The sequence below is a fragment of the Rhea americana genome, unplaced genomic scaffold, assembly GCF_003343005.1.
Source record: "Rhea americana isolate MKP2758 unplaced genomic scaffold, rheAme1 scaffold_63, whole genome shotgun sequence".
NCBI lineage: Eukaryota > Metazoa > Chordata > Aves > Rheiformes > Rheidae > Rhea > Rhea americana.
In genome coordinates this window covers 4,745,294-4,770,037 of record NW_028186790.1, presented here as the reverse complement: position 1 = coordinate 4,770,037, position 24,744 = coordinate 4,745,294, and the positions used below count along the sequence as shown (strand labels likewise).

Genomic DNA, 24,744 nt, shown 5'->3' with positions numbered 1-24,744 from the left:
CACTGTCATTCCTCAGAAACACTCAGAACACAGTGGTAAAAGTAATAATACCAAACAGCAGCGTAATCTCCTATGGGGAAAATACATTTTCTATTGTATTTCAGCAATCTTGGAAATATCTTCTAACTTATTGTTTAAAGCATCAAACAGAAGGAACTGTTTAGTACTGCAGAGGACCAAAGTAGGAACATATGGCTATGCACATGCACACATATACTAGAAAAAAGGTTGATGTTTAGGGGTTTACAAGATGTAAACATTGACTTTGGGTTCTGCTCCAGTTTACACTTGAATTAAGAATGAAAACATATTAAATAATATACAATCATCATCATCACAAATGATGAATAGAAATACACTTGTTATGGTGGACTTCTCCAGTCTGCTTGATTTCAGCAAGATCAGAACTATATGTGAAAATCAATCAGCTGTGCTTGAAAATGCATACTAGGAGCTAAAGGCAAAAATAAAGAAAAAGTTGTTCAATCATTATCTCCAGGTGCTTTACAAACAGCAGATACTTTGTTGAGAGGAGTGAATAATACTACTTTACATTGTGCTGAGGCATGCAGAGGAGAAGTAGGGTGTGTGATGGAAATTGAAATGTCTATGGACTTAATCCTGCCATAAGTTAATTGGGAGTAACTCTCATCATCTTCAAATGACAGAGTTAGATCTTAGCTGGAGAAATTCATCTCTGGTTTACACTTTCACATACCCTGGCAGATAGCCATGATGATGGGAGTTCTGGGAGGGTCCAGGGTTTTGGTAGTGCAAAGTGTTTGCTCTCTTATTTTGCAGGAGTGGCATGGAAGGGTCTGGCGTGAAGGAGGTGGTGCTCAGCCCCAAGGGGATTTGCGGGGACGAGCAGTGTGCGTAGTGATTTAGCATCTCCGCACTGCAGTTCCTGCCTGAGCTCTAATGTAAATTTATGTGCTATTCTAGCTAAGTGTTTAAGCATGTGAGTAGCTTTGTTGAAGTCAGCTTAAGTGCTTTTCTGGATTAGGGCCTAAGGCTGACCCTTGCTTGAGGAGCTCCGACAGAAAGCAACACCCAGACCATCACCTCCTTTGACTGGGGTGAGYTCCCTCTCAGGCAGAGTTCATTTAATTGGCACAAAAGGTGAACTTTACACCTCCCTCCATCCATTATTGCAGAAACCAATCCTAGGTTCTGTACAGCTGCAACCCCRTTTCTTATCTCATTTCCTTAAACATAAAACCAGTATTTTTAATGCTGAATTCAAATACACCTGATCATTGTACTAGGCAATCTCCTGCGCCACTGAGTTTGCTCAAGATAAGCCAGCATTTCCCCTGCAGATGCATAAGGCTCTGCAGGATTTTTCTACATMTCAGTATCATCACATTAAAGAGTTAGGCAAGGAAAAAATGAATGCTGGTGGAAATTTTCATGAAAGTAGCAGCAGCAAAGCAGGTTGAAATACTATTTTAGCTGAGTGCAGGTATTATGCCCCAGATCAGTGTTCCTCTAGTCATATGGAATGACAGGTATTGCATTAGTTAGCACCTTTGTAAATGTTACTCTCCAAAAGCTTCACTCCAAGACACAAATGCCCGTAGCTAACCCATGAGTATTGATATAGCACTTGCTTAAGTGCTTTGCTGGAACTGTTTGGAAAAAAGCATTTGCAGAGGTTCTATGTTCACTTGAAAAGGAGTTAGATGAATCGAGCTAAATTCTCAGTCAGTGACCATAAGTAATGGCAGAGCCACAAGCTCTACTTTGAGATGTTCCTCAGGGGAGTTGAGACAGACACCCCTTAGATGGAAGCCATGATCCCAACCTGAATTTAGTGGCCTTTGTACTGGGCCAAGGGTAAATAAAGTCTCAATCTGTAGATGACTACATCAGACACTGGCCCGAATAACAAAACTATAGCTGCCTCCATTTAACTGGCATATACATGTTTCAACATCCTTTCTGCTTTGCTGATGTTATTCCTTCCTTTTTTTCACGCTATTTGCAATGTATCATTAGACTCATGGCAAGTTTATGGGAGTAAATCATATCCCTAGAGATGAAACCCCAGCGGAGGTGAATAAAAATCCCTTCCTCCACCTTCAAACAAATCCCCAGGGTGCCTCACATTTCATGGAAATGATCATCAATTCCACTATCAAAACATTCACGCCTTATGAGTAATATTTATGACGGGAGTCTTTTATGTTGGGTTTTTCCCCAAGAAAAAAAAGAAGAGTAAGTAAGAGAAATAAACTCATTGAGAAATTTCCATATTATTAATATTATTTTCACAAGGCTTTCACAGGAAAGTAAAAGCTTTTGCAAGCAATAAAAGCCCTTGTTAAACCTTTTTCTTTCTTTCTTTTGGAAATGGCGTAAATTATGAAGTAAATTGACTTTGCAAAATAAACAGGAACATAAATATATAAATGTCATTTCCTTCCTCCAGTAACTTAATATGAGCATCCTACTCTTAAAAAAGGAAAACTTTAGTTCACTCTCAAAAAGAATAAAGCAGATGTGAAGTTTTTCCGTCAGTTTAAGTGCTGTCTTGGTAAGGTGRGTTGTCCGACAACATTAAACAAACATTTTAGTCAGGCATCACACAGGAAAATAAACAGTAGCAGAGGAAACATGAAAATATTAAAGGCTGTTATTCTTTGGCCCCTTTTCATGCAAGGCAGGTGATAAAATATTACTGTGTTTCCACAGGTAAGGAAACACTCTCTTAAACACTTTGCAGAAATACATATTACGACCATCACTTAAAATGTCAGAAGTGGAGAGGACTTCTGCGGCTGGGCCGTGGGAGCGCGCAGGAGCCCGCAGCGAAGCTCTGCAGCAGGCGAGAGCTCAGCACACCCGGCCGCACCAGTGGGCTGCCCGGCGTCGCCTGCTGACCCCAGCGCTATCTGGCAGTAGCAAGTTCAGAGACAGGCAAAAAACATCTTGCAGAAGACAGCTGTAGAGCTTTCCCTGATTCCAGGAAAGGCTTTTGCTCTCAGAGTTGGTTAGAAGTTAGTGGGAGGTAGCAGAAGCTAGTGATAGGGACGGAAATTTGCTGCTGGACCATTTTGACCTCTTCATAACCTATTAGTCTTGGGCAGCGACAATAAATAAATAAATGTGACAATACTTGTGTGAGTATCAAAGGAATAATATAGGAAAAAGAGAGACCAGCTGAGCTTCACCTGCTTTGCCACTTGTCATATACTACACTGTACTGTCTAGATTTAACATTGCTTAGTTTCTGCAAATGCAATTTGCAGACCATGCAGTTGATTTCTGTTCTCCATGTCGTTTTGTCCAGGTAAACATYATCTCTGAAATCCTATATGTTTAGTTATAAAGGCAGAAAAAGACCTTTGGAATGATTTCTGCATTATAGCTAGAAGTTGTTTAAAACTTACACTTATCATCAGAAGAAATAAAGCAAATCAACTTTAATTTCCAGGACTTTGATTTGAGTGAGCTTGGAAAATCAGCTTGAAAACTTAACTAGTCTAGGTTCAAAGATCCACACAGCTGTCCAGGGGGAGAGGGAGGGGAGCTTTTATTCCCATGCCCACTACAAAAAATGTAGGTATGGGTTTGCAAAGTGTGACTTGAAATCAGTTTCTCTTATTACTTAAAAATGCCCTGCATGTACTTCGGCCTGTCTAACCGACACGGTTTGTGGAAGGTTACTAACACACATATACAGCTGAACTGCACAAGAGGAAGGTAAACTAACACACATTTCTAAGGCTAAACTAATGGTTGAGCAGTTTCAGGAGACAAACTATTGCTCTGGGATGCTGCTCTGTGTACAGTTCTGCCCCGATCGGCTACGTGATGATGAGCATATCCACTTTATATGTCTGTGTGTTTTGTTCCCTCTCCTCACCGCTAGTCTTGAATGTTACGTTTTCTTTAAAATGAGTTAATATCGTGCTTGAACCCATAGGACCTGGAGTAGCACTGACAGACTTTTGTAATATGAACAAATAAACTTGTGTAACATTGCAGAAACTATTTGTAAATAAAAAGCACAGTTCCCTAATCACTATGAAAATATATCRTCAGAATATAACACGCAGTGTCTCTTTAGCCTCACATGCATAAATGGAGAGGTTCACCTCCATGCAACTAATACTGGAAGAGCTCTACCTTCTGTGCTGAAATTAGAGATGCTCTTCAAAGCTTACATTAACCTTTTGGAGTTATATTTTAATTTCAGTGAAAGAAAGGAAGACCATTTTAATTTCAAAACAAGGAAAGTAAAGTAAACTAAATTTTAGCTATGTGGTTATATAGCTTTTTAAAGTATTCTTCAGGAGGGCAAAGCACTCTTACTTCACCATTTCAGGTAAATTTCTTTACGAATTGCTTACTTAATATTTTTCAAAAATATTTTAAACTCTGAAAAATATCAGTCAAATAGGAGTGGCAGCTGTTGAATGCCATGAAAATAGCACTGTGCACTGTCCCAACCTGAGTATTTTAGTTAGATGGTTATGTCTACAGCATGTTAATTCCCAAAAGGAATTTCCCCCAAATTTCCTATTTTCCTCATCAGGAAATGGAAAGGGAGATGTGAAATTAATTTTCAAATAAAGTAGGAAACAAGTGACAGGCCAATCTATACAAACCAACAGTTGTAAATTGTAATGCACTCCAGGCACAGGATATTCTGGGTGTTCTTCCAACAGCAAGAGTGAAGACTGCCTGGGCAATTCACGTTGTTTCCTGATGTCTGCAGCAAAATGAACTGCCAGTAGATAAACATAGTGGGATTTAACTCTGCTAATTTTAGATATCTAGTAGAGATAGGCTCCCTTTGTGGTCAGGAGAGAGAAAGAGTCATCTGCAGAGTGTGATTCATCTGACCTGCTTTAGACGCCAACTATTTGGATAGTATGATGTCTACATGAGGTCAGATGAAGACCACCCATAATGTCATATTTAACATCTCTTTGCTCAAGAACAGAGAACTGGAACAGAAAGACATCTCGGGACATGACAACTCCCAAGTTGGAAAAATTAAAACATAGAACAAAATTTTTCATTTGGCTCTCTGGAGATAAAATTTTGAAATAACTTCCTTAACTCAAAACTTTAAGTTTCATTTTCATAGTGTGCAGCAGCAACTGGAAGGCTAAGTTGCAGCAACTTTCAGTATAAATTAGTCTCTCAAAGTTATTTCACACTTCTGAAAATTTACCGTATGACAGAGGTATTTCCCTGTGTCACTTCAGGTGTGTATGACATTGCACACAGCCAATGGAGAGAGGTAGCTATTGCTGGGAAACAATCTCTAATACCTCAGTTGGGAATCTACCTCATCCTATACACTGTCGTAGACTGTATACAGTTTCCTAACTTAAGCATCAGAGTAGAATGCCTAAAATGGTCTTAATACTATCTTTTGTGCAAAATGAGTGAAATCTAAACATGGAACCCAAATGTCTCCACATTTAGAACAAGATAAAATTTGAATCCAAGTTCTGAAGTTCAGGCTTAGTTCCTTGTTTCCTTACAACATCTCTTGGACTCTTAAAAAATAAAGGAAATCTACTGTCTCTAGCTTTTATCTGTACGATGTTTTAAATCCATCTGAAACTCTGTTTTTCCAGTTTTTGAGTTTTCCCATTCCCAGTCTAAATTCCACAGTGCAGACCTTCTCCCCCGGCCCCCCGAGACTCCAGTAGTCCCGTCCTCTGTGAAGAGGTTAAACAAACAGGGAGATTCCTCAGGGGAAGTCACAGGTTCAAGATCACAAAGGACAGCCGCAGTTGGGCCAGTTGGAGGTTTTTCTTGCTATTGTGCTTATCTGTATCTTCACTGTCATCCAGACGTTAACCCCTGACCTACGAGCCGGCCTCTCGAGAAAGCCTTGCGGTGTTTACCTATTATGTAACGTCTGCGCTTTTGTGGAAATTTTGCAGAAACAAATGGAGGAAGTTTGCCAGTCAAACTGGTGGACAATAAATCCTGTCCTATGTAGATAGAATGGTTTAGTGTCACTGTAAGGCTGCTACTGGCATCGGTCATTGAAGAAATGTTTACAGATTTCAATACGCTGGAGTGCCAAAGTATTCATGTATTGAAGAACTATACACAATTTTTAGGATAACCGTTACTGTTCTAGACGGGAATATCTTTGTCTCACTAGCCTGAATAAACAGAATGACTGTGTWTTAGGCAATTCAAGGTCACTAATGTCTCATTTGTCTATTTAATCATCTCATAGGTTCACGAATACGAGTATCCAAATACGTTTKTTAGCCGTAATACTTTCGCTGCCTGAAGGTATCTTTGCTGTAAGTCTAATCCAGGTAATCAAATCCTCTTCAGATCCCCTTCCTTGCTTCTAATAGGTCCATTTTTTTAATACTATGTCTTCCCGACCTTCCTTATCCTCAGTTTTCTTTTAGTCCTTGCTGTCTCTCTTCAGAATTACTTTCCCTTGGGGACAGGATTTTATATTGTGACTTTTTTGTACAATGTCACCACAACAGGTTCTGCTTGACTGGGGCTCCCACCTAGCATCACTTATAATGTTAGGACAATGGAAGGATTATTTGGGGTAACAAGCAGGAACAAACAAAATTTGAAGCAGCAGTGAGACAGAGAAACAATACAATTCTTCCTTCACACCACAMTAACCTCTCTGACCGACTCTCCTAATTAAGGGCCTGATTCTGTTCCCACTGAATGCTGCTTTTTGATTTCAATGAGAGTAGCACTAGGTCTTACAGTCGCATTGTAATTAAGTTTTCAAATCTCATTTCCTTTCAGAGGAGAGAAAACATATTGTTGTGACTAAGCTTTGGATGTGGTAACAAATCCCTGGCAGGTTGGTCTGTTTTAACGGACGTATTAGTTTTAAGGAAACTTTTACCATCTTTTCTGCCCTTAATCACAGCTTTTATTACAATTACAGTAATGCAACAGATGTACATGCCAAAGGCAATACGTGTATTTTTAATGAGTTGACATGTAACCTTCCTGGAGAGGAGGAACAGCTTCATTTTCTCAACATTTCTGATCCATAGCTAGCAGCTTATTATGGGACAAGGAATCAACCATAATGACATTTACCACAAATTCACAGGCTGCCCTAATTCACAGATGAGCAGTTCCATAAAACAGCCTCCGTTGCTGTRCTAGATTTAGCAACTTTTGCTGAATGGCTACATTTTCTATTGTCTGCAAAGAATAGAAAAGAACATTAAGAGGCAATATCCAAAAAGCTCTAAGATTATTAATCCATGCATGTGGTCCTGAGTCACTGGGGCTATAAAATATCACCAGTTTCCAAAGATGAAACTGAAGAGGAATTCTGCTCAAGATAAATGATATCACAAGCCCAAAGGGACCAGTAAGGCCTACTTACGAAAGTTTTACAAGACAGACTCATAGAGATTTTCATTCCTGTAAAATGAATTCAGTCAATAAACTGAGCACAGACACAGATCACATCATAGGAGACCCTACAGCCTGGTTTCTTGCTTCAGTTTACTTAACATCTTGGCCACAGATCAGACACTGATGCACAAAGAAAACTACAATAGGCTGACACACAGGCCAACAAGATATATCTRCACTAGGGGGCTACAACAACAGGTTGAAGACTCAGGCTCAAATACCAGCACACAGAATTCATGTGCTGAACTCTCCCTGGCACTGTTGTGGTGCAGGCCAAACAGCACTCATGAAAAATGCTTGACCATGCTCTTTTGGAGGTTAATGCAGTCCAAGCACCACTTCTAATACTCGCCTGGAAGTGGCTAACCTGCTATGAGAAGTAAGAGTTTATCTGTGTGGACCAATGAATGATTCTTGGTTTGTACAGTTATGACCTCGCCGAACTTYGCATAGCTTTCTCCAAGATTAAATTGTCAAAGCACCTCTGATTATATGCATGTTTTCCTCTTAGTTATCATAACACCACAACAGATCAACAGGAATTCAAGCAGCAGACACTATGACCTGTATCAGATGCTTAAATTATCAACCAGGAGCCTGATTTTGTCTTGGTAGAGTACTGAAACAGAACAACTAATACTATGGTGATTTTGTACAATATAAAAAGTACTTTCTAGGTCTGACAATAAAAACTCACTGCCCATCCCACCTACAGTCTCTGTACAGTCCTACAGTTGAGTCTCCAATRTGAACCAGCATATTCACAGATTTCCACTGAAGTTAAAGGAACTCATTACAATCACAGAGTTACCGTGGCACATTTGCTTGGATGATTAGCAGGTAGAATTAACTGAGAGAAGACAGAACACAACTGCAAATCTAGGAATGTGCTTTTACTGCTTTTAGTGCAATCAAAACTTCCTTCTTTTGTTATTACTGTGTTAGCATGTCAACTTGTATTCCAAATTGTTTTCAACTGCTAACTTAGTAAAATACCTGGAATATACCACAATCCCTGTTCTGGTTTTCCTTTTAAATTTAGTATAATTTATCTGAAACTATTCTCTMTCTTAAAGTTGTTTCTGTTGCTAGATAATGCAAAATAAGCATACACTATGCCTTATCACTGCCAGAACTTTAATTTTCTGTTTTTCTTTCTATGCCCAAAGAGCCATTTTAATTTCTCCTGTGCGTGAAGTAACTTCTATATGCCTTTGTGGGCTGCTAGCTCTTTTCTAAAGTTTTCAGTATTCTAATCCAATTCCAATCTTACGAAATCTATACAGCTAGCTAAATCAGAGACAGAAAGAAAAAGAAAAAAAGATGCAAAGAATGTTCTGTGAAACTGGTTACTGATGTATTTTCATTATTCCATAGGAAATGCAGAAAGCAAACAAATRTAAGTGACATAAATTAGACTGTAACACACAGTTTTAATCACGTGAGACACCACTAGTAGTATAAGTCAGTTTTGTTAATAAACTTTGGGAAAATATTTTAGTTGTTATTCTCCCATTGTGTTTTTTTTATAAGATTGACTGATTTTAAATTTTCCTGTACCTATAGTCTTAATTTGAGAAAATATTAGATATATACACTCCTTAAAAATGTATCCACGCTTTGGTATTACACTTTCATCTATAAAATTACATCAGCATTTACCGAATGAAACAATACTAAAGCAGGGCTAATAGTAATAATAAAAGAACGTGCTCACCGATGCAATCCACACTGAAGAGATTTACTGAGGTTGTTATAGAGGATTCATCATAGGACTTCATTCCTCGCAGGGCGAACCGCACCAGGGAAGCTTTGACTCCCTCCGGCAGAAAGGAGAGCAGGTAGACCGGCATGTAGAGAACGTAGCGAAGTTTGCAGAGCAAAGGCGTCATGAGTTTTCCTTGGGGCGACTGAGCGATACGCTCGATGGTTGGGAAGAGCAGTACCGAGCGAAGAACCTGCGAGGCGAGGAGAACAGGAGCGTCACGGGAAGCCCCACGGCCCCGCAGCATCCCCACCCGGCCGGAGGGTTTTGCAGAGAGCCTCCTTTCGAAACGCAGCTCGGCTCGTCACGGGCATCGCGTCTCGCGCGTGCAGAGGGGCTTCGTGGAACGCGCCGGGTGCTTTATTTCACCAAAGAGGAACCTAGTAAGAACCTGGTAACGAAGCGTTCAGCTCYAGCGCTAAGACACCAGATTTGGGGCCGAGTGGCCAGCAACGCGCCCGCAGCTGAGCGCGACGCGAGGGTGGCGATCCCACAAGAGGGCAGTGTGCAGAAATAGTCACCGCAACTCTAGGCAGGCTTCCCCAGCCAGCAGAAGCACATTCATTTTCTTTTCATCCCTTACACTGTTTTATCGAAGTAAAACAAGCAAATTCTAAAATTTCAGCCGRCATGTCGGTATCTTTTTACGACACACAGGTTTTTCAATTTGCAGTTCCATGCAGATATGCCTGGTCAGAACAGGAGTATAGACGCACAGCCCCTCGCTAAGACTGGCACTACGCTCCAAGGTATTGCCTCTATCAGACGTATTTTAAAGCTGGCAATTATTTTATGTTATAACATAAAATGTTTACATTATCATAGGTATACTATGTGAAAATAGCATACACTTTAGCTTTAAAGTAGAACGAAATGAATAAAAAACCCCACAGGGAAACATTCTTAGAGTATCTGCTATTTTTTCCTGGAATTTAAATGCACATTACAAGAATCCATATAGGAAAAGCCTACAAAGATACATGACTACAGTACCTAAAGGAAATATCAAGAAAACAAAGTAAGAGAGAGTGTCTGGATATTACATTTGCAGATAATTAAGTGCAAATCACTAAGCTTTGTTGATAACATAAAGGAAAGAGATAGTTACAGTTGCTGCTTACTGCACATGTTATTCTACGTACTACCTATATTTGATTAATAAATTCTTAAAAAAAAGTAGTAATTGTCCTCACTATCAAATCAGACTCAGCAAATGAATGCCACTGGATCCGTGTGTGGCTCCACCGGTCTCAGCAGGTATTCAAGCGAAACCTGGGCATGCCATGAACAGATGCTTACAAGCTCTTGGCGTTACAATGTTGCACACAGAAGAAATTCAGGAAATATCAGTAACTTGTTGTACTGCATTTTTAAAAATATTTTAAAAGCAGACTTTGTAAGTGCTATTTATATCAAAGACAGAACTATTTTAAGAAACCCTTCTGCTTTCCAGCTGATACTACTTTGGTTTTAGACAAAGAAAAATTCATTCACAGAGAAATCAATCCTGGGCCTCTTTTTATTACAGGCAACCACCAGCTGAAGTATAGGAATGCAAGACTTCTACTAAATTATATGGTAGTTTTGTGATATTTCAGCTAGGAGCTGAACTCAAACTCTTGTGATCTAAAGCAGATTTGACCTGCGTTTCCAGGCACACATTAATCCTTTGACATTACAGTTTATAGATACAGGATTAGTTGCTTGGAGAGCTGTACTAACCACTGGGGGAAGTTGCTAAACCTTGAAGGCAAAAGAAGTACAAACCAAGAAAGCTGTTACCATGTCCCTTGAATTCCTGCATTTTTTTAAATATCATGGCATAAAAGTTTAAAAGAATGTGATAAGATGGAGGATAATTTTGTTTAATTTCTTTCTTCATTTAACCTTTTGCAGACAAGAAGAGACAAATGTAAAACACACATTTTTCAAACACTCTAACTATTTCTTAGTTTATTGATAAATTGCAGAGCGAGGATTTTGAAATGTGCATTTGCCTGCAGAATTGCTTAAAGATGTAGTTCAACTTCTTTGCAATACTACAGTGGATACAGCAAATTTAAAGCATATTATTAGAATGATACATATGTTCATTAAAGCAGTATGTCACGTTTGTGCCATGAAACAAGCAAATTGGAAATACGCAGGTATAACAAAGGAAATCAGTGAGACTCAAATAGCTAATAATTAATAATAGTTAATAATTTCTGCCTTGTTGCATGTCAAGSCCTCATCTATAAGCAATTTACACTAGCTGAAATCACTTGGATGGCCCAGAAGTGTATTCAGGCTACAGCTCTTAAAAATATTTTTAAACTAGTTAGTTGAAAGACAGACAACATTACATATAATAAAGCACTAGGTACTGTCATTATGAATGCCATCGTATATATTATTAAGTAATGTGTAAAGCTTAATTACTCCTTTGTGTATAGAAATCCTTCCCACACTTCATGATAGAAATTTCTTGTGATAACCATCAATCAAAAACCAAAGATGTCATATCCAGATTCACCTGTTTTGATTACCCCTAATTCAAAGTCTAGTGATGCTTATTAGTTAAGCACTTAGGAGGGTAGAGAGCTGGCCAGCTAGAAACACTAGTTGCAGAGACTTACGAGGATCTGGGGGCTTCTGAACGTTGGGTACATCAGGGAACGCACTGAAGGCAAACATGGCCCGTGCTAATGATTGAGAGTTTTAGGCCATACCACTTACTTACCCTTTCTGTGCTTTGGTCAACCTGCTAAAAAAGAGTATTCTTACATTACAGGGAACTGTTGTGACAATAAGCAATACTTGTAAAATAGCTATTTAACTTATTTAACTATTTTAACAGTTATTTAATTAATATAGTATTAAATTGCAAGATTTCAACACTCAAGATGATGCATCTACAATTAAAGTTCAATGAATAAAGTGCATTTTCTCTCTTGCTTTGTCACAAGGGCAGCCTCTTGTATTTTCACCATAAACTTTTAACTCTTTAAAATTACACAGGGCTCAAGAACTGAACAGCTCTGGGACCGTAACAAGATGCAGAGTCTTGCACGTTTCAGTGTTTTAGACCCTGGTAACAACAAAAAGCTAACATTATCTGCAAGCTCGTCACATAATGCCATTCTGGTTCCAGGGCAGCTCAAGTAGTTACCTAATGCCAAAAAGATTAACAGGATACAGGATAACAGGATCTTAGCGTGTGTCCAAAGAACAAACTGGCCTAAAACCGAAATATATTCTACCATTTATGCCTTCAAGAAACAAACTAGCAGGGAGGTGTGGGAACCTCCAGAGCTTCAGTTGCCACTGTTTATGTACTTTGGTGTCTAGAGCTATCAATTTGTCAACTTCATGCATTTATGATCCCCACAATAAATTTTACAAGGTAGAGAAGAGAAACTACTTATTTAATGGAAAGAGTGTGCTCTGAAGGAAAATGCTGACTCCCCGGCAGCACTGCCMGGAGGAAGGCCCTCAGCAAGGAGCTTTGTTTAGGCAAGATCTCCATACGAACCATTCTGTATGCTAAGATTCAYTCCATGTGACCACTGGCCTACTTCAACATGTCTTTGGATTTGTAGAAACAGTTGAAATATTTTGTTTTGATTAAACAAAGGCACAAAAACAAAAAGCCAATTAAATTTACAACAAACTTTTATCACTGCACAATTTATTAAGTACAACCACATTAGCAAAGATTTTTGTTTATATAATTTTTACATAAAAAGCACAGAAGTATGAAAATCAGATCAAGACAAAAACCCACAAATGTTACTCACAAATGCCTTYCAAAGGAAGCATTGAAAATGTTCAGAGGTGTTAAGCTCTGTGATGCCAAGGAGAACTATAAAAGCTCAAAACTTTTGAGATCAGGAATTTTGATTACACGGAAGAAAGACAGATACTGAATGACAGAAAGAATGGGAGTCATTTTAAAGATTTTTTTCAGAAGACATATGAAGTAAATGAATTCATTAATTATAGTCACATATCTTCACTCTCAGTGGACAGATTGTCTGTGTCCMTGAGATCTCACAAGCACATTAGAGTTTTCTATCGAAATTGTAAAACAGTAATATATTGATAAAAATATCCCTTCTACACAGTAAGAAAGCAAAACTGGACCAGAAATAACCTGCTGGCTCACTCTGCTCTAGTGACAGAGTCAATGGTTGCTGGTGGGCCACTTCCACTTTTGAGTGGGAAGTATTTTGAAAAGTATTCCCTCTTGCTGAATAATCTGTTCTTAATCACTGGAGGTGTACAAACAGTTAACACACTAACCACCACCAAAAAGAACGCAAGATTTGGATTCCACGCTAGATATGTAACTCGCACGTCACAACAAGCTCCAGAGATCAAATCAGCTGGCAGAAGCAGGAAGCCATCTATTACTTTTTATAACCAATGCCTTACACTGACCCGTGTTAAGCAAAGAAGTATCCGAGCACAGTTCTTAAACTCATGTGCAGATCCATGCAGACACGCATTCTAGATCCATATCAACACCACTCGGATGTTGGAAGAAGGCAAGATTTCAAATCATGGGGTTGAAAAGAAAACAAACGAGGAAGCTTTATTTTAAATAGACTCCTGATTCCTTCAAAAACCTCTGAAAAGCAAAAGCTGTTTTTCTGTCAAAAGTAACACTTATATTGATATATTTTAGTTCATCCCATATATTAGTTTATTATTCATCTGCTGTGTTGGCAAAGGAAAAGCTATTATCTGTCAGGTGAAACCTAGTAAATTTTTCAAAGATAACATAATGATGCACTTAATGGTAATCTACAGTCTACCCTTGACACAGAGTGCCACATTAATCACAATTTCTTTTACTCAGTATGCAGAAACCTGCAGGCAAAACAACTAGGGTCATGTAAGTATACCATGGTTTATTAACACAGCTGTGCTGAGAAGTTTTCCAAGAAAACGCACATGACAAAACAGACAGCATTTGCTTATGCTTTCCTCTCACCAAAGCAAGACTTTCTAGACTTGCCATTTGTTTGCTTTGTCACTATGCTAAACACACTYCATATTCTGGGCTGTTTTTGTTTTTGTCTCTACATGTTAACTATCAATAATGAAGTATGTTTTAAAGTCTCTAATGATTTTCTCCTCAATTGTTCATTGGGAGATGCTATTTTGTTTGTTGCATGGCTAGTTGTCTGTCATAACTCAATATATTCAGAAGATTTTGTAACCAGAAAAGAACTAAGAAATGAATACAAGCTACAGAAAATTCTTTCACTGCTAGTGTGCAGGAATACCATACGAAGTGTGCACTGTCTTCTTTTTTTTCCTATGGATCTTTTGTGACTCTAAATTAATGTTTTGGCTTTGTGTTGAATATTGTATGTGCAGCAGAACAAGTATCTCAAACACAGCTAACAGAGAATTTTGTCACTGAAAATTTTGAAGTGCTTTATAAAAAACAAGCTGGAGAGAGAAGTCTTACTATACTTATTTATGGGTGAATAAATTGAAATTCAAAAAGTTAAATGACTCCACATAAAAATGCATATTGTTAAAGTAAAGTGATGTAAAACAACAGAGTAGCAACTCGTTCTGCTCTAACCAAAACCTTACTTTTTGGGGCTATCAAATTGTTTCTGTAAAACAATTAATGGGGTAACATGTGAAAATGACCAAACATTTGTAGAAGGGTTCACATTTCTTTTAATGTTAATGCCATACTGGCTTGGTAGCTGCTTGGTTCAAAAGAATTCTCTATTACTACACATGCTATTGCTATTGTAAGGCAATGGCACTTCTCATGTAATGAACTTAATTTCATACTTTCAATTTAAGTTTTCTGCACTTTTTGTTTATTAGTAACTAAATTTCCATTTTGGCACCAGATCCATTTAATTTTTTCTACTTGTTCTCTTCCAGATCTCTGATTGTGTAACATACACTCTGTGTTAATGACGAAGTGACAGAAAGAAGGATTTTGTTTGAATTTTCTAAGAAAACTCTTGGAATATGAGGAGCATGATTTGCACCCTGCGGAGTAGAATTTGTTTCCCAACAAAAGCACAGTGAGTATAAGCAAAACTCTGGTAGTGTRCTGTTAAAACTAAATGGTATACTTCAATTTCTTCCCATGGGCTCAAGGAATTCTCACTCCCTAGAAAAAGTAATTTGAGTGCCATTATCAGCATCATGGTAGCATTTGCCAGTTCCATTTTAGTAAGGAGTATTCAAATATTCATAACTTAGGAATAGACTATACCAATATTCTTGATCTGAGGACCTTCTGGTAGAGTTTTCATAGTCATACTCAGGATACTGATGAGGAGCAAGTTCTTTAGGTGAACAGACACACACATGGCTCTTCAGGCAAATGGATGCTGCTGAGATCCTCCAAGGCAGAATTTCTCACACAATATCTGAGGAATGCATGGTTCAGCTGAGCAGAACTACTGAGATGCCACCCTTAAAGAAAACAATGATTGAGTCTGCAATTTTAAGTAGGTAAGAGTAGCAGAAGTGTAACAGGGTAACAGCTGAGATGATTGTGTTCAAAGATGAACAGTATTTACAAAGTCAAGATTTTTTGCTTTTAATTACATACACAGATGAATTCAAACAACACTGCCTAATATAGAAAACATTAGTATATAAATATCAACTGTACTTTAAGGACTACGTATAACTGCCCTGCAAGCAGCCCACAAGACCCATTTACCAAATAAACTCTGGACTGAATTTTGCTTGACAACTTCTGCATTGTTTGCTGTAAGGCATTAAGCCTAGTCATCACCTTGGGCACCTGCCAAGTCCAATACACACACACGTGCACACACACTCGAATAAATGTACCACAACGTAGAGACCTCCATCCAGCACACTAGTTACTTGAATATCAATGACAGCTCACAAAAAAATTCAAATTTATAATTAAACACAGTTAAGTAAGCTCATATACACAGTCGAGCTGCTGGTCAGAGCAAGAGTATGACAGTTTTCTTTATGGTATCAGTAGAGAAATAACCTAAGACTTGCCACATCTAAGGCCCTGATCACCCAGCATAATTTTTCAAATGCATCTCTTTCTATAAATAGAAACCTGTAGAACTAACGGAAAATTTTTCATTGCCTATGCTTACGGCTCCCCGTTTGCACTGTAGCCTCAGTAGTGGTAAACAAAACTGGATGAGCAGTTGGGCTGCTGGACTGACACTTTTCAGCAATTATTCAACTACTCAGAGAGTAACTCTCCAACTATTTTGTCTAAGTGTGATTCTAACACAGCAGATTACATGYATGACCATTGTATACAGATCTCACTTTCTGTTATCAATAGATGCTTCATTAGAGGCACAGCAAAGAAAGAACATCCAGACACCAACTTTATATGTATTTACATTCATACCTGCTAATGAAAGCTGCTGAAAGCCATCATTAAAACCTAGGAAAATGAGTAAGAATAAATCTTTCCACTTTACAGAGTTCTTTTGACTGGGAGTCTCAGATGATTTTGGCACTTCAGTTAGGGGTGAGTAGTAAAGTTGAATGAAACTGATATCCTGTTTCACTTCTGCTACTCTTAGCTACCTGAAATTGCTGACTTGGTCATTGTTGTCTTGAAGGATGGCATCTCAGTAGTTCTGCTCAGCTGAACCATGCATTCCTCAGATATTGTGTGAGAAATTCTGCCTTGGAGGATCTCAGCAGCATCCATTTGCCTGAAGAGTCATCTTATAGCAAGCCTTTCAAACATACTGCCTTGGAGTCTTACCCTTTTATTTTTTTTCTTTTTTTCTCCTTTTTTTTTTTTCAGTCCACTCCACGAGCTCCTCGGATTCACTAAAAACAATGTTGTCTCCTTCTTCCTACTTATTTAGAGGATATTTCCAGATTTATTTTTTTCAAGTCTAATTTCTGTCTAAATGTATTTTTATCCATCTGACCTCACACAAGTATTGACTTTAAGGCCTATTCTTTCTATTTCTATTCTTTCTCTGGTATTTACTCCTTGTAACCRTAATAACAGGGACTCATATACTCATTCTCTGTTTCATGAGGTTCAATGAGTCAAGATATCCTAAGCTTCTCCCCTAATTTTCATTGCTCATTACCTGCCCAGGCTTTCTCTCTAGTCATTTCAGTCTGAATTTCTCTTTTTCAAGCATGTTTGGCTAGGAATTAGCTACTATTCCAAAAAATCTTTAACAAATCCTTATACAATAGTACTAATGCTTTCCTGTCCTATAAACTGTATTATGCCTAACTAAAATTAGGATGAGCTCATTCCCTGATGACTTAGGCATTGGTCTTTTTAAGCTCACTGATGAAGTGTCTTAGCCCTCTACTATACACTGTGTTACTCCACAGATACAGTGAGAAAAGTAGACTTTTCTTAAACCTTAATGCTGCAGATATAACCCATGAGATGCATAAGAAGTGGCAATTATGCAGAATATGAAGATATAAGGTTTTTAATTCTCTTTCCTGTGCACTTAGACTTTCAGTTCTTACAGTATGTGTACAACAGACGGGACTCTCCCTATTACTGCTGCGCTGACATGGTTGTCTTCACAAGCCTCACGCTGCTGCTCCTTGGGCAGACTGTCACTCGAGAGTCAAACTAGAGCACAGTCAGCAAGAGCTGACGCAGGGGAGAAGCAGTAGTCAAACTCCAATCAATGTCTCCTCTAGAGATCCGCAAAGCAAAGCAACTAGAAATTCATAACATACTTTAACAAAACAATATTGCTTTCGTATTGTGTCGCATCACATCCTAAGCTCGTGTTGGCTGGGTGACAAGGGCCGTTTCCTGTTCGAGTGCTGTTTTCCGTTTATCTTTGTCTGATGTCAGTGATGTCTCTGCTTCTTGGCATCTGATGAGTTCTCATTTGTTCATACGTAATGTCATGTTTTTACAGTTGAAATTACTTTTATCATTGTCTAATAGATTAAGCTACAGTCTGAATTCAATTCCTATTCTGCATTTGAACAAAACAGGTACGATGAGAATTACTGACGCGTGAGAGAGAGAGACCACTCCTGTCTCTCTGCAAGCACAGGTACAACCCGTGCAGTCCCCCTATTACCTCTATAAAAGTTCACAACCATAACGACTTTCAGGGAGATGGTTAACTTGTATCAGATGTATCTTCACCGCTTCAAGTTACAAAACTGAGACTTCATAACTCCAGGGAGTTTTCTCCTGAGCACCTATTATTACAACAGGCTGAATTCAGGGTAACATAAATCCAAACAACCATACAGCCAAAGTTTTTTAGCTAAGTCTATTTCAACATATACATGTTGAAATACAAGCTGTATGGCTTCTTCAGGAAATAGWATACATATACATATACTTGTACATTCCCTAGAAGGTTTCTCTAAGAAATAGTATGCATAACAATCTTCTTGATTGAAAATGCAAAATACGTAATTTTCAAATATTCCATTAGCATTAACTTCCTTCAGGAGACAGGCTAGGGAAAGTTATAAGTATACCAAACCTTGTTCTGTAGAGTTTAATTACAGAAGATCTAGAATGGAATGAAAACAACTCAGGATGCATCTTTCAGTAGGAAGAAAGAAGCCAGGCAATCTTGGTATTATCTAACTTTAGTTGCTAATAGCAAGAAATTAACTTTTGCTAATAATAACTTTTGCTGATCACAGCAGAGTAACTGAAAAGAAGAGCCCTAATGTGACTACAGCATATCTGATGGGCTACTGAATGCTTTTGGTCCTGTGTGCTCCATCTATGGTAAGGCTGGATGTGTGATATTGCTCCAGTTGAACCTAGTGGTAAAATTGCTACTGATGTATTGGGACTTAATTCTGCCCCACAAACAAATTCTGATTAAAGGATTTACTTATGATGTGTTAAAAGTTCAGAGTYGATGTAGATTTCACCAAAGACACAATATTCTTAGTTCTAGAGAGCTTCCCTCATCTATTCTCAAAGAACAGAAAGATGAGGACCAAGTCTGCTGTAACACACCAGTCACAGCAGTTCTAGAATATCATCTTGGACTGAGAAGTAAATTGAGACCTTTGATAATCCCCTTTGAAATCAACAGGTTTTCAATCATATCAYGGCTTCTTGGTTGCAGATGCCTTTCAAAAGGTTGTCAGTACCTTTCACAATGCCAGTCTTACAACGTTAAAATCCGTCTAATGGCAAGAGAAGAAAGAGAGAGATCGTCCTTACAACACCTTACAGATGGGTCATGGCGCAGGAAAAAACAATGTGCTCTTTTCCAAAATAAATTACTCCTCAAATTTTTCCAGACAAAGTCCAGATTTCTGCTAVACATACAAAAGACTAGAACTCAGAATTATACTCTACAGATACCACAAAGTATTTCTTTACAGGTCAGCTCTACATACCGAACTATTTGTGAATTATTAAAAATGTTAAAAATATTAAACACACAGACTGTTCATTACATTTACAAGTCTCACAGGACTGAGATGCAAATTACTCTGTACTACAAATATTTGGGTAACTGAAGACTTGCCCAAAATGTTAAAAAAAAAAAAAAAAGGAAAAGCCTTTTTATGGTTTAAGGTAATAATAAAAAACCTGTTCTCCCCAGAACCTGTATCTTATTGTTGGACTGAAAATAGTTTAAGAGAGAAAACGTTCATCGACAGAGCAGTATTTTACATTCAGAATTAAGCCTCATCAAAGTGGGCAGTGTCATTCCATCTACAAAGGAAGTGCCAAAGGAGACGGCCAAAATTTGCTGCAGTGTGATAATACCGGCAAGGATGGATTTGTTGCTATTATGATTAAAGCATATAAACAGAAGAAGATTAGGAGGAGTGAGAGTGAGAAGAGAGGAAGAATAGTTTATTGCTTGGAAGAAGGGCAGGGAGAAGCTTATGTTGGAATGCAGTGTCACAGTTACACACCATAAAGCTTTCAGTTGCTCCCATTACATGTATGTCAGAAAGCAGCTGCCACTTTCCARGAGAAATTCTTTCCACTTTCGTTTTGGAAATACAAGGTGGGATTTTTTTTYCAGGGTAGCACTCCCGTGAGATCACTGCCTTGCATCTGCAGGTACCCTGACAGTTCACGGAATGGTAAACTCAATCCTTGCGAACCTTGATTTAGGAGACCTACTGCTTACAATGATCCAATAATATGCCCTTAAAATGTATAATGGAGAGATGGCTCAACATAATGAAAATATTAAGAATCAGTTTCTCTGTTGTCTTGAACCAACTGTTTTCACAGGCACCAGCAYAGAGCAACTTCAGTGACAATTTATTCAGTTTAAGGAAAAGCAGATGAACAAGGTGAATGAGAAACCAGTTTCACAGTTTCAATCTCTTTCTGCTGATACAAAAGGAAGGTCATAATTCTCCAGAAGTCCCTCAAGATTCTTGAACTTTTGTTTTTTATTGTTCCACTTGAGAAACTTTGAAGAGGTACTCTTCACCCTGCACTGAAGCCAGGCCTCCCTAAAGCATGCATTCACCCTGAACCTGCAGTTCTGCTTGGCTAGCAAGGATAGCAGACAGATAAGCAAAGATGACCTGAGATTTTCTGTTGGAAGAAGTTGGAAGAAGTCCATTACTAGTCTTATAATTTTAAATTAGTAATTTAATGATGTATTGTGGTGTAAGAAGAGTAGAATAAATCCTGCTCTGTGAAATCACTGAAAAACAGTAYATGTGAGCCAGGAACTATACAATGGGAAAAAAAAGAGTAGAACACAGAACCTCCTACTCTGTATTTTCATCAAAGGAAAAAGAGAGAAAAAAAAAAGAAGGTGTATTTGAGGTTTGAGACATAACATAGACCTCAGTGTATTGCCATAGTATCAGAGATAAAAAGAGAGGGGAAGTAGGAAGGAATTCTCTTAGTCACCTACTTTTTCCACCTCACCATTGACTGTCCTAGAACTGCAAACATTTTTAATAACAGGGGAAACATGTAAACCTCATTACTTCACGTTACAGACTACTCCTAGACTTAATTACTATGCCAAGTGGCATACGGGTAGGAAAACGCTAAGAGAGCAAACATACCACATTTAATTTATCATGCAAATAAAACTGTTCAGCAGGTAGAGTTTTAACGCAACTGAAAACATGATTTTGAAGAATATCTTCCAATTGCCAATGCCAGATAAAAAGTCAAAACTCTGCCAGCTGCCATTAAAAGGTCACAAGTCAAATTATATTTATTCAGATCTAGATTTCGTATTATTCATTTCAGTAAAATATACTTACAGTAGTCATATGGCTCTTTAAAACATACCAGAGGAGGAAAAATTCACTCTAATGCTTTCAAGAACACTTAGGACTCAGTGAATTCTATTTCTTATAAAGAATTATTCTGCATTTTGGAAGTTGAAATGGAGTGAATTGTTCTTACAATTTTCCACTGACTAGAAATGTTGTAACTAAGTTATTAGAAGCACATTTTCATTAATATTAATTGAACTTTCTTACAAGACTCCAAAGGTAACAAGTTTATTAAATACATTTGTGGTTTCTGGATTTCCACTTAAATGTAAATTTAACACTGAATTCCACATAAAAGGGTAAACTCCAATGATTTTTTTTTCAAAAAGTCATGGTTCAGTAGACTTGCATCCAAACAAYAGAAATAAAGATTTGAAATATTTATAGACTGAAATTACTGGAAAAGGAAGTGGACTTTATCACATTTCAACTAAAAGGTCTCCATTTACTGCTTATTTTTATTGATAAAAATGTCTAGGAATCTCAAAGAAACATAACGAATTAGCAACACATTCCTAAGAAACACCAGGTGTTTGGTTGTTTTCCTTTGCCTGCTCCTGTAGCGTCGTAGCTGCAATCCCAGGTTACTCCCCTTACAGGCTCTACACTCAGTGCCCCACTGATTCACCCTTCCCGCACAAACTCAGTCACCACAGACCAAAATTGTACTTTTTCTCTCTAATTCTCTGAAAAACACTGGGCTTAAGAAACTAGGAGTAAAAAGCAAGGGCTGAACTCAGTTTCAGAGTCAATCCCCTTCTTTAAGCACTTGCAGTGTTAAGCGTCCATATGTGCGTGAGGTGGCTAAGCTCCCACTAGAGGCAAGGAAGAACTGGGGCAGGACTCAGTTCTGTTAAAATGCCAGTGTCCAGTGTCATTTTAGATACCCTGCAGCATCTTGCCTGGCCTTCAGCTGCTGCTCCAGCAGAGCACGAGTCTCCTGCAGGTTCTGTTGTCACATCTGCCAGATTTGGCTGCCTCAGTTAACACAGCAGGTCTCAAATGGACCTCCATTTAGGCAGATGAATCATAACCTCACTCAAAAGGGGACAACCCAGAAATCTAGGCCTTGACTCAGTTCTCTAAACATAAATGTATAGATATTTGACACCTACTCAGGTATCTGAAAAAAATCATCTTAGCTTTGGCAAAAATCCCCTAAAATAATCAGTTATAAAAGAAGCAACTAACAAGCTAAGGAAAGAATCTAGTATTTAGTTAAACTTAATTCAACAATATATAATGTTGCATTCTAAGCTTAGAAATCTTATACCTGATTTCTATAATCTTATTCCTGTTTCTGATTCCTCTTACTCCTCCAGTAAACTCTTCAAACAGGACACAATATTCTCAATAAATATAAAAGCGAAGCCAGAGGAACATATTCTTCCATCTTCTCTTTAGCTTTCAAAGTAAACATCCCAAGACTCCACTGTAAACGTGAAGAATGAAAAAAGTAATAGTACAGCACAGTAGGATATATTTTTAATTATAATACTATCTCCATCCTACGCAATTTCTTCTAACTAGAAGACCCAAACCAAGACCTTCTCCACAGCYTGAAGAGCTGTTATCAGATAAAATGAAATGCAAGAGCTGAAGCAGGAGTTCAACTTCTGTGTTAACACTCAGGATTGCAGGCAAAATTGTAGTTTAACACAGAGCTTCTAGGAACCAATTGGCTATTGGAGATACTGGCCATACTCAGAGTTTACCTGCGTATTTGTAAAGTCTGTGTTTTAGGTCTCCACAAAATCCCTTCACATGCTCCTTTCAAGAACAATTCTTTAATGCCTTGATTGACTGCTTTCTCCCTTTCTCTACTGAATTTTAAATTAGTGTGAAAACTGTTGATTTCCAGCTCTGTTCTACTGTATTCTGTAGCAGCATATTAAATGCAGGAGAAAAACAAACAAGTGCAAGGTATGTGCAACGTATCTTGATACTGAATTTTGATCAGTTGATCCAACTCTTCAAAGGACCTGGGAATACTTTCAAGTATTTTTCCCCGCACACACATCCACAGCCAGAATTTCAAAAGACCTCACCACCCAGCATAAAAAGTTATTTGGGAAATCTGGCTTTCAAAAGGGTGTTGAGCTCTTTTGAAAATATCAGCTATAAATCCTAATTGTTTTTGAAATTCACTTCTTGTTATGTTATGTGTTTATGATTCTCTCATTTTTATAGAATTATTTAGTTTAGTTATTACAATATGAATCCACATTTTTGGAGTTGCAAAATAACAAAGTTTTATGAACAAATCTGTAAAAAGCTACAGTACTTAATAAATCCTGTTATTCTGTCATTTAACATTATAGCCATCTTTTTATTTTTAGTCCTTCATTTCCTCTTCATTCTCATGTTTTACTTTGGATTCTTGATGAATGATCACAGATTCTGGTTTTCAGTTTATTTTTATTCCTTTTCTGTTTGTACATTTGGCTACTTTAGTGTCTTTTAACTTCCTAGAAAAAATAATTTTTATAGGTTTATTTGATTCTGACCGCATATATTTGAAAAGAAATCAGATGTTTCATTAGTAACGAAATAAACACAAACGCTTTTTAAAAATTCAACAGCCTATTCAAATCAAAATTAGTGTTCTTATGTTTCCCTACTTTGAATCACCACAGACAAAAAACCTGGTAACCATATTGTTTCTATATTCAATTAAGCAGTAAACTAAAACCATTAAGGAAGGTGACAGAAGTTGTAAGTTTTTGTGAACAATATGAACTAAACATGATTTTCCTCAGAAACTTGGGACCTCATTTTTCCCTTTTTCCTCAGTCTTCCTAATCAGAAGCTTATCATGATCTAAATGAGTTAACCCTAACGCAACGATATTATTGACTCTGAATCCTATCTCTTAAAAATGTGAATCAACATTAAACTGAAATGTATATTCATATGCTAGGTAATTATGTTCTGATGGATATACATACTGCTGCTGGTTTTGCCAAACAAATCTTTTAATTGTACCAGGTATCAATTTTAGTTTTCCTTGGAATCCTGGAAGAAGAAATCTGAGAGCATATATTAAAAAGATGAACACTGAAAGACAAAAACTTGAAAATTCCTTTCTCTGGAAGCAGGTAGATGGAGCTACTCAGTAGCTCTCTCTGGAAACAAGCACTTAGAGAAAACAAGCCCACAAAGAGCAACCAAGTGTGTGACTAAATGAAAAGGAGATGCTTTTGTTTTTTCTTTTTGAAAGTCTCAGATCTAGTTTGCCAAAACTGAAGCAGTAAATCAGTATCTGTCTCTCTCTCTCTCTTTTTTAACAACTTTAAAGTATGTCTAATTAATAAATCTCATACTAACTAGCAGGCAGTTATACTCCCCTATTG

The 24,744-nt window shown here is 37.8% G+C and overlaps 1 protein-coding gene across 1 annotated transcript in view; it reads right to left on the bottom strand.

Moving 5' to 3' along the window:
• Window positions 1-24,744, bottom strand: part of LDAH (lipid droplet associated hydrolase) — a 105,184-nt gene that overhangs the window by 29,964 nt on the left and 50,476 nt on the right. Inside the window, exon 4 of the mRNA XM_085320410.1 lies at window positions 9,113-9,353. Within this exon, the coding sequence (XP_085176536.1) occupies window positions 9,113-9,353 (241 nt within the window). The remainder of the gene's footprint in view (window positions 1-9,112; window positions 9,354-24,744) is intronic.